Raw genomic sequence first — 16,318 nt, 5'->3', positions numbered from 1 at the left:
CAGTCCCTCTTTTATAATTGAAAATAGAATATATTCTGTTTATGATTCCTCCTGCCCAAACTCCTCCCTGATCACCTCACCTCCCCTACCACCCAGATTCACACCCCTTCTTGTTCTGTCTTGAAAACAAACAGGCAGCTAAAAAAGACAAAAGAAAATAATAATAAAATAAGATTAAAAAATAAACTGGGAAAAGAAAGGAACTAGATAAAAAGCATAATAAACATGCTTAGATGCAGACACATGTTAGCAAACACAGAAATCCCATAAAGACAAAATCTGAAACCACAATATATAAACAAAAGACCTGTGGGGATTAAATATAAACAGAAACACCCCTCCAAAGTTACCACTGAATTAGTTATGTGTTGGCATCCACCCTAGGCATGGGTTTATATGCCCTGCAAGACTACACTGGAGGAAAAAAAATTTTTTCTTTTCAAGTGGCAGTAGCTTCTGGGTTTGGAATGGGGGCTGTGTCCACTTGGCCTTCCACACTGAGGACACATCTGGCTTCAACATGTGTGTGCTGCCTCAGTTTCATCCTCTAGTGTGAGTCCATGCCGGTGTCCGTCCTGTTGTTTCCTGATGTCCTCCGCCTCCATTGGCTCTTGCACTCCCAGAGTTCCCTGAGCCCTGACTGGAGAGATTTGATGGAGGTTTCCTATTTAGGATTGTTTTAAGGTCTCTCACTCTCTGCATACTGTGTGACTGTGGGTCTCAGTATTTTTCCCATATGCCTCAGGAGGAAGTTTCTCTGATGATGGTTGAGCAAGGCACTAATCTATAAATATAGTAAAATGCCATTGAGATTCATTTTATTGCTGTGTTGCCTGCACCCGGTATGATAGCTTTACCATAGCTTCTTAGGTGGGCACAGTCCCCTAGCCCCCCCCCCACCCCTGTTCTTACTTTTTCCAGCCTGTACACACTAATTTTTACAGAAATTCTTGAGACCTCATGCAGTTCATTGCATACAACTGGCTGGGAGTGGTGCCTGAATACTCAAGATCTTATCTTTGCCTGCTTTCCCAAAAGCACATTAACGTTTAACAGGCCAGCTGGGGTTACTTTCAAGGAAAAAGGTCAACAAAGGGATTTAGATTCAGGGTTCTTGTTTTAAGAAAGGAAAAAAACGGGGGAATATAGATATGATAGGCTATAAGGCTAGATTATTGAATCTACTCTGAAAAGAAAAAGGAGGGATATAGAAATAAGATAAAAAGGTAGATTATTGAATCTACTTTTAAACTAAAGAAGCAACCACTAATTTTAAATATTTTACGTTGATACAGATTTTTGTATATTGATACAAATTTAAGATTATTTTTGTTAGAACCGACTGTGTATACATTTCTAGTCTTGCTCAAGGTATTGTATCTCTGCAACTCATTTAACAATGTAATGCGAATTTTTAGCCCTTGAAAGTTATTATTACAAATATGTTTTAGGTAGACAGGTGGTCTACAAACACTCAGAGATCTGCAGAATACGGTATTTAAGATGTTTTAATAGCAATAGATTCTTTTTTATGACAATGAGACGTGTCTGCTCCTAGCAACACCAATCTTCTTGGGAGAAGATGATGGGAATCAAAGAAACTCCACAGTGAGTTTACTTTCTTTGTGGCAAAAGTATGCTACTGGGTAAGAAAGTATTCTTGCCTCAACTGCTGACAGGATGCTGTCCAAATTGGGCAAGCAGGGCAAAAAAGAGAGTGATTGCCAAACCTTGTCAAGACAAGATAGTCCTTCAAAAATCCTGCTTCATAGAAAAGTCTGTTGAGTATTCTAGGCCTGAAGGCCAAAGGTGAATGCCCCAGCATTTACAGAGGAACCTTGGATGACTGTCAAGGCAGCCAGCTGTTTCTGTCATTTCTCACATTTTTTTTAGAAATCACTTGCTTGCGCTTCCTACTTACTCAGTTAATATTATTTCCTCCTCAGGTCTCTGAGGAAGTTGAAGACTAGATAGGTATAGTTTTTCTTGTTTACCAGACTCAGAAAAGAAATTTACCAAAGAAATGTAAAGAGTATAAGATTGAGAGACAGAAAAAGATAATTTGGATTGGTAATGCAAGTTAGAATAAAATGTGAATTAGGTACAAAACTTTGGACTCACCAAGATGGGATAGATAATGGAGTATTTTCTCTGAATTTGTCAAATGCAAATGGACTAACTATTGTGGTTACTCATTGTATATAATATATATATATATATTATAGATAATAATACTTACTTAAATACATACAACAATGTACTTATTATTTATATATTATATATAGTTATTGTACTTTTTGTACATAGTTTTTCTTATATTAGTTATAACTTTTTTATTTTAGACAAAAGGGGAAATGTGACTATTTTATTTGTGCTTTAACAAATAAGGCTTGCCTGAAAGTCAAAGTGTGGAGCTGGCCACACTAGGTAGCCATAAAGACCAGGCAGTAGTGACACACACACACTCTTAATCCCAGCATTCAGGAGACAAAGAGGCAGGCGGATCTTTGTGAGAAGATCCACAGTAGCCACCCTGGGCTACACAAGATTGAATCAGTCTGAAGGAGAAACAGCCAAGCAGTGATAGCTCACATCTTTAATCCCAGCACTAGGGAGGCAGAGATGAGAGGTGAAATGGCTTGCGGAGAGAGGAATGTAAGGTGGGAGGAGACAGGAGCTCAGGATTCAGTCTGAGGACTTACAGAGACAGGCTGAGGATTTTGTAGAGATAAGAGCTAGTGACTGGCTGCTTGGCTTCTCTGATCTTCCAGCATTAGCCCCTCTATCTGACTCTTGAGTTTTTATTACTAAAACAAATTAGAATTCATGCAGCAAGTTACAAAGATGATAGTTGATTCTACTTAATATACCTGTGTATATACTGTTAAACCATTAGGCCGTGTAAATTTCTGGCTAAAACTTACAGACAGTATTTATGATGTATATAGTGTGTAGAATTATTTATCCTAATTAGCATTAAATTAGTGTTTACAGCATTGAACAGAATTTAACTGGCTATGACGTTTGAGTTACTGAGAGATTTTAGATAAGGGTCCCCTTTTATCCTTCTCATGTATGAGCATCTCACTAGTTATTTTAATTATAAATACCTTTGTACCCTAAGATAAATAATAGGAGCCACTGTTGGAAATAGCTTGCCTCTTAATTGTTCTGAAGTGCACAGTGCTTTCTGGGCTGTTCTGTTATTCTCCCTGTGACAGAGGCAGGGACCTGCCTGACCTTGAACTGGCTTTGGAGGAAACTTTGAGACCATCATTTTTAAGTCTGAAGTGGGGTTATTTATTTATTTTGTAGAAAGGCAAGGATATTCAGGCTTGGTAGGAGAGAAACAAAGGCAGAGGGCACAGCAGTCCCCAAGACAGAAAGAATGGCGTCTCTCTGTTAGAGAAAGCAGGCTTACAATTCAGTAGGAAGAACCACTGTGGCTCCTGTCACCAGTCTTTCACCAAAACAGTGCAGGTAATGGACACTCTGGTACCCTATTGGTCCCTCTGAGGTGGGAACCTGAACTCATCCATGGGCAAAGCTGCCAGGACACCTGGCGTTTGTGCTCAGGTAAAGGAGGGAAGAACTGATCCCCTCATGTACATACTGCAGCTCTTCTCGTGGCTCCTACAGCCAGACAGAAATATTTAAAACTACCTCCAGGAGGACAAGAAGGAATCAACTAGTTTTGGTGTTGGGAAACATAGCAGTCTTTTTCCAGGACTCTGGCCCTGGAATGCCTAGGGGACTCCTCAAATGCAAAAATCACCAAACTGGGAAGACCTAGAGCAAGCCTGAGCCCTTCGAGGGATAGAAATCTCGCTTTGACCTCCAGATATTGTTTGTAATTATTACAGAAAGAATGCCACTCAATGAAGGTCAGATTAGGAGTCTGCTGGGGATGGAAAGCAAGCAAATGCCAGCAAGGGCTCTCAACTCCAGGGAAGGCAGGCTAGGGTTTATAAAGCCAGAAACAGTTATATCACACCAGGGACGACCAGGGTTTGAAACAGAGGTTTTAAAAGTGTCAGTTCAGTTGATTAAAACAGTTTGTTTCTTGCGTAATGGTCGACCTCCGGAAGCTGCGGATTTAGCTGCTTAGAGTATCCTGCTCAGCAGACTGTGCTTAGCGGGCCCTTGGAGGCAGGTGGGTGGAGTTGGCTAACCTAGGACAAAATGGAGTTACTGTGGGCAGTTCAGTAGGTAAAGGAAGATGACAAGGGGAAGGTTTGGTACTAAGAATTAGCTTCAGTACCTAACATTGTGTACTGGTCAATCACTCTGCCTCTGAGCCATTTCTTCATTCTAAGTTGTTGTGCTTTTAATGAAGTGGCATTTGAGGTTGCTTGGCCTCATTTCTTTACGCTTACAATGGGGCAGTAAATTATGACAGGAAGGTATAGTGGAGGAAGTGGCTGAATTTCTTTGCCATGAAGCAGGGTGGGGTTGGAAGACAAAACACATTCTTTAATAGAATATCCACCACAGTGACTAGTTGGACTATTGTTATGGGAGTTTCAGTGCCTGGATTCCTGGGGGTGAAGCTAACTTTCATTCTAAAAGCAAAACCTTTCCAGTGAGTTTATATTTTGGACCTTGCTTTAGGTGGGTTTGAGTGGGTCCTAAGGTAGTGACACAGCCTTTCTCTGTAGGCCTTATGAAATTGTTTTTCCTTTAGATTTGTAATAATAAAACTTATTTTTAATGAAACAGTATTGGAGTTTATTAAAAATATTTTAACATGGTTGTAAATATCAGATTAATAGAGAAAGTAACTTAAAAAAATGTTTTATATACCCAGTTTGGGTGCGGGATACTGAAAAGAATGTCATGCTTAAGTGACTTTACCATAGCTTTATATTTATGACTTTGAGCTGAAGTTATGTCAGAAGGTTGCTAAGGAGACTAAAGGTGGTTCCTGGTGTGCCTTCAATGGGATAATAGCTAATAAGGTAAAAATCCTTGATCCGGGACGTTAAGCTAGGTTTGGTTTGGTATTTTAGAGACAGGATCTTAACTACGTAGCTCTGGCTGTCCTGGAATTCACTGTGTAGATGAGGCTACCCTTGAACTCAGACATGACACCACTCTCTGCAAAAAGCCATTCTCTCTAACTTCTTTCTGATGAACAGGAAGAAGGGGCACAGCCTATTCAGAGAAAAATCTTGACATGTCTGATCTAAGGGATAGATGAGAAGGCTTCAGCTTGGAGAATGGAGGGTCTTTCAGTGCTAAAGTTAACATCTAACCACATAGATGTATCTGAGTTTAACGTTAACCCAGAATACAATAGAGCAAAGTTTCTCAGTCATGAGAGTCCTGAAAACAATTATATTAGTAATTATCTAAATCTTAAGTTTAAGACAACAGAGGCATCCTTAATCCAGCACTCAGGAGACAAAGGCGGGAGGATGTCTGAGTTTGAGCTAGCCTGGTCTATATAGTGACTTAACAATCCTCTTTTTTGTTTCTTTGCTTGCTTGCTTTTTGTTGTTTGGTTTGGTTGTTTTTGTTGTTTTGTTTGGGGGGGGTTGTTTTTGGGTTTTTTGAGAAAGATGTGTATAACCTTGACTATCCTGGAACTAGTTCTGTAGACCAGGCTGGCTTCCAACTCAAAGAGCTGCCTGCCTTTGCCTACCAAATGCTGAGACTAAAGGTATGCACCTTCACTGTTCATCTTAAGGCCCTGTTGTTTGTTTTTTAACTTGAGAGAGAGAGAGAGAATTATATGTGTGTGATTATATATAGTTGTGATATATACACACGTGTGTGTGTGTGCATGCACAGAGAGAATGAATGAATGAATATGTGGAAAAACACCAGAGAACAGGGTTTTGTTTGTTTGTTTGTGGGCTTTTGATTGTTTTGGTTTTTGTTTTTCGAAGCAGGGTTTCTCTGTAGCTTTGGAACCTGTCCTGGAATTCACTTTGTAAACCAGGCTGGCCTTGAGCTCACAGAGATGATTAAAGGCGTCCACCACCCCCGCCCTGCTAAAGAGCAGTTTTAAGAAGGAATCCAATGATGAAGTAAATTAAAAGGAAAACAATGTAAAATTGTCTTTCAGTGACTGTACCATAGCAGCAGTGCCTAAAAGGGAATAGTGAAGCAAGCCAAAATTGAGTAAGATTACACCTGCTGTTGGATGTATGGACAGAAAGATCTGGTCAGGGTTGCTCACTATCTGTAGTGAAAAAAAGAAAATTTAAATTAGTCTTATTAAAAGTTTGCATGTGGGGCTGGAGAGATGTCTCAGAGGTTAAGAGCACTGGCTGTCCTCCCTGAGGTCCTGAGTTCAATTCCCAGCCACCACATGGTGGCTCACAGCTGTCTGTAATGAGATCTGATGCCCTCTTCTGTCATGCAGGCAGGACATTGTAGAATGAATGAATGAATGAATGAATGAATGAATGAATAGTTGGCAGGTATAAATGGCTTTGTCCTGACGATATTCTTGAGGCTGTGGAGAATCAAAGGGTTTTGTTCTAGGAAATCACTTCTTAAGTTCTTGCAGTTTGGGCAGAGTGAACCTTTCCATTCAGCAGTGTGTCAGAGATGACTGAAGCAGTCAGCCTTTGTTGGAAGAATGATAAGGGAGTATGTGTGGTCACAGGAAAAACAGGGAAATAAAAAGTTGAGATCTTAAACTGGGTAGTGATAGTGGTAGGGAGGCAGAGGCAGGTGGACCTCTGAGTTCAAGGCCAGCCTGGTCTACAGAGCGAGTTCCAGGACAGCCAGGCGCTACACAGAGAGACCCTGTCTCCAGAAAGAATAACCACTCATGGGAAGGCGAATGAACAGTAGTTCCTTGTGATGTCTAAGGTTTGCTGGGAGCCACTACTCAAAAGAAATTCCTGGAGATTTTTGTTAAATGATAGTGACGAAGATAGCTGTGAGGCAGCTTGCAGACATTAGTGATAGTGGTATAGGATACGGCTGTTAGAAGTGACACCGGAAACATGTTCATGTGTGATGAAAACTCAGGTGAACCTGTGTGATTAGTAAGTCCTCGCTCTGCTCCTCACTAGCTCAGACTGGTGTTAGCTTTCCTGCTCTGCAGACCGTTTCTCTGCACACTGTCTGGATAGTAGGAAGCAGCTGTTCACAGCTCCTGTCAGGCCCAGAAGAAACAAACCTCTGTGCTTGTTAGCCAGCCAGCTGTCTTCATAAATGTTACTCTGGAAATTGAGTGAAGCCTTCCACTGTTGGTACTCAGTGGTTTGTGTGCTTCACCCCCAACAGCAGTGCCTCCTCTGGCTACCAACACTGTGTCTCCATCTCTTGCTTTGCTGGCGAGCAACCTGTCAATGCCTACAAGTGACCTGCCACCTGGTGCCTCCCCAAGGAAAAAGCCTCGAAAGCAGCAGCACGTGATCTCAACAGAAGAAGGGGACATGATGGAGACACACAGCACTGATGACGAGAAATCCACTGCCAAAAGCCTCTCGGTGAAGACGGAGAAACGAAAGTCTCCTCCCAAAGAGTATATTGGTAAGACCACTGGGGCGGATGTCTCCTGGTTCTTACCCCCAAGTCAAGTCCATCTCAGCATCAGTGTCATTGCATCTCACTGGCATTGAACTTTAGAATTATGTAAACTATATAATATGCTGTTTAATGTCCTCTTGTTTTCTCATTTGAATAGATGAAGAAGGAGTGAGGTATGTCCCAGTGCGACCAAGACCCCCCATCACTTTGCTTCGTCACTATCGGAACCCCTGGAAAGCTGCTTACCACCACTTTCAGAGGTACAGTGACGTCCGGGTCAAAGGTTAGTTTCCTCAGAAATGTCTAGTACTCATGAAATGGCATAACATGTAAGCTATTTGATAATCACAATAAAAAGAACCACAGTGCTCTAATTTCCAACTAAAAGAATACAATATCAGTTGAATATAACAGTAAGAAATTATTTGCTCCCTATGTGCTTATTGGAATCCCAGTAAAATTAATAAGGAGAAGCCTTAGTTATAATCAATTCTGTGTGTCAACAGCTCCCTGGGTATTGCGACATTAACCTCTCTGCTTCCCCAGTACTCGCAAAAGAACCTGTAGTTGTATTGCAGTTTGACTCAGTGGTGAAGAGCACTGGTGGCTTTTGTAGAAGACCCCAGTTCAGTTCTCACAACTAAATAATTAGATGACTCCAGACCAGGGAACCCGGTGTCGTCTTCTGGCTTCCGTGGACCCCAGGAACACATGTGCTAAATTTAAAAAAGTAAAAATTAAAAATCAATTGCTCCAGGGTAAACGCTTGGTATTTTGTTTTGTTGTCGAATTTTAATATTACTTTTTTTAATGACTTACTTATTTCATGTGCATTGGTGTATTGCATGTGGAGGGGGCGATCCCCTGGAACTGAATTACAAGCAGTTGTGAGTTGCCATATGGGAACTGGACCTTTATCAGACAATGCTCCCAACCACTGAGCCATCTCTCCAGCCCTTGTGTGACATTTTAATAAGCCTGCATTTAATGAAAATGGTTGATAACTTTGAAAATATTGCTACATGATAGTCTTTTTTTTAAGATTTATTTATTTATTTATTATGTATACAACATTCTACCTCCACTGCACGCCAGAAGAGGGCGCCAGATCTCATTACAGATGGTTGTGAGCCACCATGTGGTTGCTGGGAATTGAACTCAGGACCTCTGGAAGAGCAGCCACTGCTCTTAACCACTGAGTTGTCTCTACAGCCCCTACATGATAGTCTTTTAAAGGTCATTTCATCTTCAATACAGTAAGAGCTGAGGACAGGTGGAGTGCTTGTATAGAATGCATTGGATACTGGCTACAGTCTCCAACACCACAGAAAGCCCACTGTGGTAGGTGGCTCCTACCTGTAATCACAATACTTAAGAGTCAGAGACAAATGGATTTGTATGTTGGAGGCTAGCCTGAGATACATGAGACCCTGTCTCAAAAACACACAAACATGTTGAGTCTGTAGGGAATATTTCACATTCAAACCATAAGGAAAATGTATAAACTATATTATTTAAGCATTAATGGCCAGAAAAAATAAGTGTGCATACTCATTACAGACATACTGATTTTCTTTTTAAATATTACTGATATGCAAATGTGGAACCGACATTTAGAGGGCCAGTTGTGCTGTGAAACTCTCAGAGATAAGAGTATTGATCTTGGGGCTGGAGAGATGGCTCAGTGATTAAGAGCACTCGCTGCTCTTCTAGTGAACCAAGGTTCAGTCCCAACATTCACATGACAGCTCACACCTATCTATAACTCCAGTTCCAGGGAATCCAACACCCTCACACTAATGCACATAAAATAATTTAAAAAAAAAAAAGTATTGCTATTCAGTGGAAAGTAACATCTGCCCATACCACAATAATTCTGTAGCTGTAAATGTTTAGAGATTAGCCTAGGAACATTTTAACCCATACTAAGTAAAGACTTGCTACTGATTGAGCCTTGCTTTTTAAAAGCTTTCCCATGGAAAGTAACTTGGCAGATGGCTTATGCTCCCTATTGTCTGTTTGGGTGTAAACACGCAGTCACCACACCTCTTTACTGCTAAACTTTGAACTACTTGGCCAGAACTTTGAAATCCAATTCATATATAAATAAATGAAGACAGAATACTGGTAAAGTACACCCATAGGAAAGTGAAGTAGATGAGGATAGGGGAAACACAAGATAAACCACATGACATCTGAGTCTAAAGAATGAGGAGATGGCTCATTTGGTAGAATACTGCCTAGCACACACAACGCTCAGTGTTCAGTTTCCCGCACTTTGAAATGGGAAGCTTTTTGTTAGTTTCTTGTTTATTTAGATAGAATTCACTGTGTACCTCTGGATGGCTTGGAACTCAGTATGTAGTCCAAGCTGGCCTTGAACTCACAGAGACCCACTTGCTTTTGTTGTGATTAAAGTTGTGTACTACCACATCTGGCTTTAGAAAAAAAGAATAGACAAAATAACCTAGATTCAAGCTCATCACTTGATTTTAAAAATAATTCAAATGAATTACAATGGGAAAATAGTAAAAATAAGCACAGAAGACAGTGAAAATGAAAACTAGAAAGAACAAATCACTGAAACAACACCTCACAGACCCTGTTCCCCGCAGCTGCTTGCTGACAGCCTTGGCAGTCCCACTGTGCTCTTCTTGTCCTTGGACCTGGGCAGCCCTTGGGTCAGAGCTCCTTCAGGCTGCTTCCAGACACTGTGCCAAAGACAGTAGAAAACTGTTGTGCTCTGAGCACTAGAGAAGTTTCGTAGGATTTATCTGCCAGGGCGGTCCATCTCCAGACAGATCTGACAACGACTTAACCGGAGCATACAGGGCTTGCACATTGTCCGTGGCAAATACTGCACCAGCACAAATAGTTCCCAGCTTTTCATCTACACACGAAAACTGAGGAGCTGGGTGGCAAAAACAGTCTTTGGAAAAATAAAAGAAGGTTTGTGTATTCCTGGAGCAATTTGGGTCCAGGAACAGCAAATCCAACAAGCTCATCATTGCCAACTGGACAACTCCATTGCTTTTAACTTGCATGTGTAGCCAGTAGGTCATTCTTTCTATGTCTCAGGAGAACACCCCCACCCCAACCCATCTGTGTATAGCACCCTGTGATTTCTGCTTTCGGTGCAATTCTTTGGCTTCCATAGTTTCATCGTTCCCCTCCAGGTCTAGGTGGGTCACAGAGTTAAGTCTATGGTAATGAGTAAAAACTAAAGCCAATGGCACGCATACATACAAAATCATTCTCTGGAAAATTTTTTAGCAGAATTGAAAAGAATAAAGAGAAGACACAAAGCAAGAATGAAATGATATAAATCATGTAACCATTCAAAGCATAGAGACCTTCAAAATATGTAATTTAGAAAAGGGGGAAGACAGCTATACAGTGAACACACCTGCTGAGAAATGTCTCAATACCAAGTATGTTGGATGCAGATTAATGGTTAATTGTATAATGTGTGCAAGGCCTTGGGTAGTAACCGGACTTCATTATTTGAACTTGTGATTCCTGTGCCTCAAACTTCCCGGTATTAGGATTATAGGTGTGCACCACTGCGGGTGAATGGATAAGACATGGTGGCACATGCCTAATCCCAGGACCCAGGAAACTGAGAAGGATTATGACTTGGAAGACAGCTTGGGTTGGGGATAGAGCTCAGTTGGTGGCATACCTGCCCAGCCTGCAAGAATCCCCAGGTTAAGTTCCCAGCACCACATAAAAGCAGGAGAGTAGTGCAAGTCTGCTATCCCAGGACTCAGGAAGTAGAGGAAAGAGGATCAAGAGTTCAAGGTTGGCCTTATCTACACAGCATTTCAAGGTCTGCTGGGGAATACTGGTGTTTTAATAACTGCCATAATAAATACAGTTTGTAAAACAGAGTAGGATCACCTCAACTAAAAGGACAAAGCTCTAGCAAACCCTAATTGAGAGTGTGCGCTGTCCAGCAGCTTCCCCTATGAAGTGCAGTCCAGGTAGAAGGTCTACTGCAGAGTAATCAACACTAAACTCACCTTTTACAGGAACCCCTCAAGCCTAATCTGTGCCTCCCAGGCTCAGTAATAACATCATATTGATTTTATTTATAGTTATGTTTATTTGCATATGGTTTCTTAGAAGAGTACCATACTACAAGAAATAGCTAATCAGAAAGGAATGTTCCTTTGTGCTCAAGGCAAGAAACTCTACCTCTGTGCTGCCCACTTACTATGTATCTAAATCGTTTCTCTCTTCTCCCACTTTAGAAATACAATGCCCCCCCCCACAAAAAAAATAGCTAGGTGTTGGTGGCGCACGCCTTTAGTCCCAGCACTCGGGAGGCAGAGGCAGGCAAATCTCTGCGAGTTCAAGACCAGCCACGCCGGGCAGTGGTGGCTCACGCCTTTAATCCCAGCACTCGGGAGGCAGAGACAGGTGGATCTCTGTGAGTTCGAGACTGGCCTGGTCTACAGAACGAGGTCCAGGACAGCCAGAGCTGTTACACAGAGAAACCCTGTCTCAAAAAAAAAAAAGACCAGCCTGCTCTACAGAGAGAGTTCCAGAAAAGCCAGGGCTACATAGAGAAATCCTGTCTTGAAAAACCAAAAGAAAAAAAATAAAGAAAGAAATGCAGTTCCCACTTAGGAATCCTCTTAAATTATAGGTAACTCCATAAAGTTTCCAGAAGTTCTGGTCCAGCTCTCCAGCTAAGCCCCACATATAGAACAAGACTCGGCTTCCTGGACCATAGGAGCTTGCTCACCTTGCTAACAAAGTATTGTCTTAAAAACTTTCCTGTGGAACCAATGAAAATACAGAAAAGGAGCTGGTGTGATGGTGGATCTCTGTGGGTGTGACGTCATACAGAGCCACATGGTGAAACCCTGTCTCAGAAATAAAATACAGAAAGTTTTATTCATATTGTTGACCCCTATTCCCCACCCCCAGTGTAAATGCATAAAGATGTTTGAAGAAAGACATTTTGATAAAATATAAACACTAAACCTGCTTGAACCCAAATGATTTTGCTTTATAACAAATGCAATATTTAATTGAATCTGTGTGTGGTTTCAGAGGAGAAGAAAGCTATGCTACAAGAAATAGCTAATCAGAAGGGAGTGTCTTGCCGTGCCCAAGGCTGGAAAGTCCACCTCTGTGCTGCCCAGTTGCTGCAACTGGTAGGTGCAGTTCTCTCAGCTGTTGTGTCAAGCCAAAGAGGTGGCCCAGTGGGTAGCTGGCCCAGTGTGCCTTGGATCTGGGTGTGATCCCCAGAGCTGCCTAAAGTGGTGTGAGAACAGCACACAGGCCTGTGGTCCCACAGTTAAAGCAAGTGTATCTGTTGCCTGGTAATTATGATTATTTGATGGAGGCGAGTGAGAGGACAGCTTTTGGGAGTCCTAGGAGATCAAACTCGGGTCGATGCTTGGGAGCAGTGTCTTTCTTCACTGAGCCGTCTGTCCAGGCCTGCATTTTAGTTGTAATTACCTTGATCCGAAACACACGAAAGTGCTGGAGTGGAACCTGAAGTTAGGGTTGAGTGTCACGTCCTGGCAGGACACAGAGAAAGAGGGGAACTAAGTCGTCTTCCCATGAGCCTTTTCTCCTGACCACTCTACTTCTTCAAGAAGGTTCTATAGCCAAGCAGCCCCTTCACCATGGGCCACACACAGTTTGCTTCCACCAAGTAACAGGCTTCAGTAATCTACCGTCTCCTAGTAGGACGCAGACCTGTGCCATCCTACTTTAGAGAACAGACAGGAGTCTTCTCTGCAGAGCCTGCCTCCTACAGTGCCTGTTCATTTGTTATGTTCCTGAGAGCAGCCCATAGTGGCCTGTATGATGCACTGTGCCTGCTTCTGACTCATGAATAAATATATCCATGAACATGAACTGCACCCTCTGCCATCTGTCAGTGCAGATCTCGTGTGACCCACCACTCCTAGAAACCTGGGACAAAAATCTCAGAGCATCCTCCCAAAGTGTTCCTATATTTACAGTAACAGTGATCTCAAGACCATTATCTACTGGATATCAAAATGAAGTAATATTAGGAGTGCTAGTATTTGTGAGGCTGAAGTAGCAGGGATTTTGTGATAGAGACCAGCCTGAGCTACTGAGCAAGGCCTTACCTAAATGATGAGGCTGGGCAGTGGTTGTCACGTGCCTTCAGTCCCAGCACTTGGGAGACAGAGGCAGGCGAATCTCTTGAGTTAGAAGCCAGCCTGGTCTACAGAGTTAGTTCCAGGACAGCTAGGCCTGTTACACAGAGAAACCCTATTTCAGGGGGGAGGGGGATGAAAAGGGTGAAGAGAGAGCTTCCCTAGCTAGCATACACGAAGGCTTGAATTTGATGCCCAACACTACAGAAACTGGATGTAATGGCACATATCTGTAGTTCAGTGTGATCAAAAGTTCTGAGTCATGCTTGGCTACATGGTAGGTTTGAGGTCGGCCTGAGGTACATGAAACAACAGCAACAAAAACCATTGGGGGCTGGAGAGGTGGCTCAGAGGTTAAGAGCACTGGCTCCTCTTCCAGAGGATCTGAGTTCAATTCCCAGCACTCACATGGCAGCTCACAACTGTCTGTAGCTCCAGTCCCAGGGAATCTGACACCTTCACACCAATGCACACGAAATAAAGTTAAATAAATTGGGGGGGGGCACCATTGTACTGTTGCTGGGGTTAAATTAATATAAAATCATATTTCTGTGAAAATGATACTTATTTTTTGGGAAATTATGGATTTGGTGTAGTATTTCAAAGTTATCTTTGAAGATGGACTCTGAAACTATGTCCAACTGTAGCAACAACGTATTTATTAGGTAATTCCTCCATTGTTCGTTGGTCTGTGCTAGCAAGGTCTTTACCATCCATGCACTTGCAGCAGTTCACAGAATGGGGAGTGACAGACGGGTTCTGCAGTGACAGCATGCTCCCTCTTGTGTGTTGCAGACAAATCTAGAACATGACGTTTATGAAAGGCTTACCAACCTGCAGGAAGGGATTATCCCAAAGAAAAAAGCAGCAACCGATGATGATCTCCATCGAATAAATGAGCTAATACAGGTTTGATGAGTTCTCAACCCACTTGGTCACAAAAGCATCTTTTTTTCCCCTTCATTTATTTATTTAGATTGTATTTTAATTGCAATGTTTCTGTTTTCTCTTTCCTTTCTCCATATCCTCCCATATACCTTTCCCCACTACAAGTGTTTTTTATACAAACTTATTTACTTCAGTGTGTATTGTCAGGAGATGCTTAGCCACTTTTTAGTTTATATATGTATTGCACACAGGGTTCACAAGATGAGTAAGACTTAAGTAATTAACTATTGATAACAATTCTCCCAACACAATAAGGGCTAGCCAGCAAGAAGAAAATCCACTTCCACCTTGATTTCCCTTTGTCCTTCTACCAAGTCTTGCAGTATCTTTAGCCATAAGGTCTTACAGATTCTAATTGGGGCCCAAGAATTCCAAGGGATAGTATAGTCAACCTTGTTATCTGTAGAATGCCTCTGCCCAGTGAACAGTCCTCTAAAAGCCATTCATCCCCATGACAGCCAGGTGACGCTGTGCCTTCTGTTCCAGGGAAACATGCAGAGGTGTAAACTAGTGATGGACCAAATCAGTGAGGCCAGAGACTCTATGCTTAAGGTTTTGGATCACAAAGATCGGGTCCTGAAGCTCCTCAACAAGAACGGGACTGTCAAGAAAGTGTCAAAATTGAAGCGGAAGGAAAAGGCGTAGACCCAGAAGAATCGGACTTGGAAACAGAATTTATGAAGAATGATGATTCGGGGGGAGGGGAGAGGGCTTTAGCTGCTTTCACAATGGAGCATTGAAGTGCAGGACAGTGTTCTTCATTTACTTGAGGAAGCACGTCTGGTTGCGCAGAAGGGTCAGAGCTGGACTGACACGGTGAGTCCTCCTTCCTCCAGGTTCATGCCTGTTACACCTCTGTCTTCAGCAACTCCTGATGCTCAGTGACACAGATGACCAGCTGAGTGTGCAGCCTTCCTGTCATAGACTGTATTTATCTGGTGGATTCCTGCAGGGCCTGAACTGAGCCTGGACTGAGGGCATCCACTTGGACAATGTGTTATCTCTAGACTAAACATAAAACCTCTTGTCACTCCAGTCCGTTCTTCTCTTTGACCGTCCGGTGCCCCCGCACCCAGAGAGCTGCCACATCTCATACGAAGTGATCAGTTATCATTGTTTTCAGAAGAACCATTTCCAAGTGATGTTGTTACATTGTCTGTTCTGCCTGTGTCAGAGCTGGGTTCCTGTGGAGGTTGAGAGCAGACAGCACTGAACTGCTCTGGGATCCTGCTCTGGAGCACATCTTTGGTTGTCTGTACTTCCCTCCTGGTGTGACGCTGTTAATCACCTGTACCGCGCTCTCCGAATGTTAATAAAGGATAGAAGAGGTTTTTGTAGATGAGCGGTTTGCCTCTTTCTACAAGGTGTTCGTTCTCTCAGGTTTCTCTTGGTGTTCACCGTGCTGCGCTTACAGTGTTCTGTCTGCTGCGCTAAAGTTTTGTTCCTCACTTACCCCAATAATCTGATGGTGTTTTTAAGAGTCCCTTGACTCTTGTTTGTCTTAAAATAAGCCTGATGTAAGCCAGGCAGTGATGTAGCACACCTTTAATCCCAGGACTTGGGAGGCAGAGGCAGGTGGATCTCCATTAGAGGACAGCCTGGTCTACAGAATGACTTCCTGGACAGCCAGCCCTACACAGAGAAAATCCTGTCTCCAAAAGAAAAATAATAATAATAAAATAAGCTTAATATAACTTGGTCAAAACAAGGACTGTTGAGGTGACAGTGCTGGC

General features: G+C 42.4%; 1 protein-coding gene across 3 annotated transcripts in view; it reads left to right on the top strand.

The window, feature by feature from the left end:
* The window catches only part of Sap130 (Sin3A associated protein 130), a 71,903-nt gene extending 55,981 nt beyond the window's left edge, over nt 1-15,922 (top strand). For all 3 annotated transcript variants that reach the window (XM_048442573.3, XM_048442574.3, XM_048442572.3), the window contains exons 17-21: nt 7,246-7,494; nt 7,649-7,774; nt 12,553-12,656; nt 14,433-14,546; nt 15,072-15,922. In XM_048442573.3, the coding sequence (XP_048298530.1) occupies nt 7,246-7,494; nt 7,649-7,774; nt 12,553-12,656; nt 14,433-14,546; nt 15,072-15,230 (752 nt within the window). In that variant the 3' untranslated portion in view covers nt 15,231-15,922. The remainder of the gene's footprint in view (nt 1-7,245; nt 7,495-7,648; nt 7,775-12,552; nt 12,657-14,432; nt 14,547-15,071) is intronic.
* Nucleotides 15,923-16,318: the final 396 nt, after the last annotated feature.

Source organism: Myodes glareolus, chromosome 13 (assembly GCF_982192425.1).
Source record: "Myodes glareolus chromosome 13, mMyoGla1.1, whole genome shotgun sequence".
Lineage (NCBI taxonomy): Eukaryota > Metazoa > Chordata > Mammalia > Rodentia > Cricetidae > Myodes > Myodes glareolus.
This window is presented reverse-complemented; position numbering and strand designations above follow the sequence as displayed.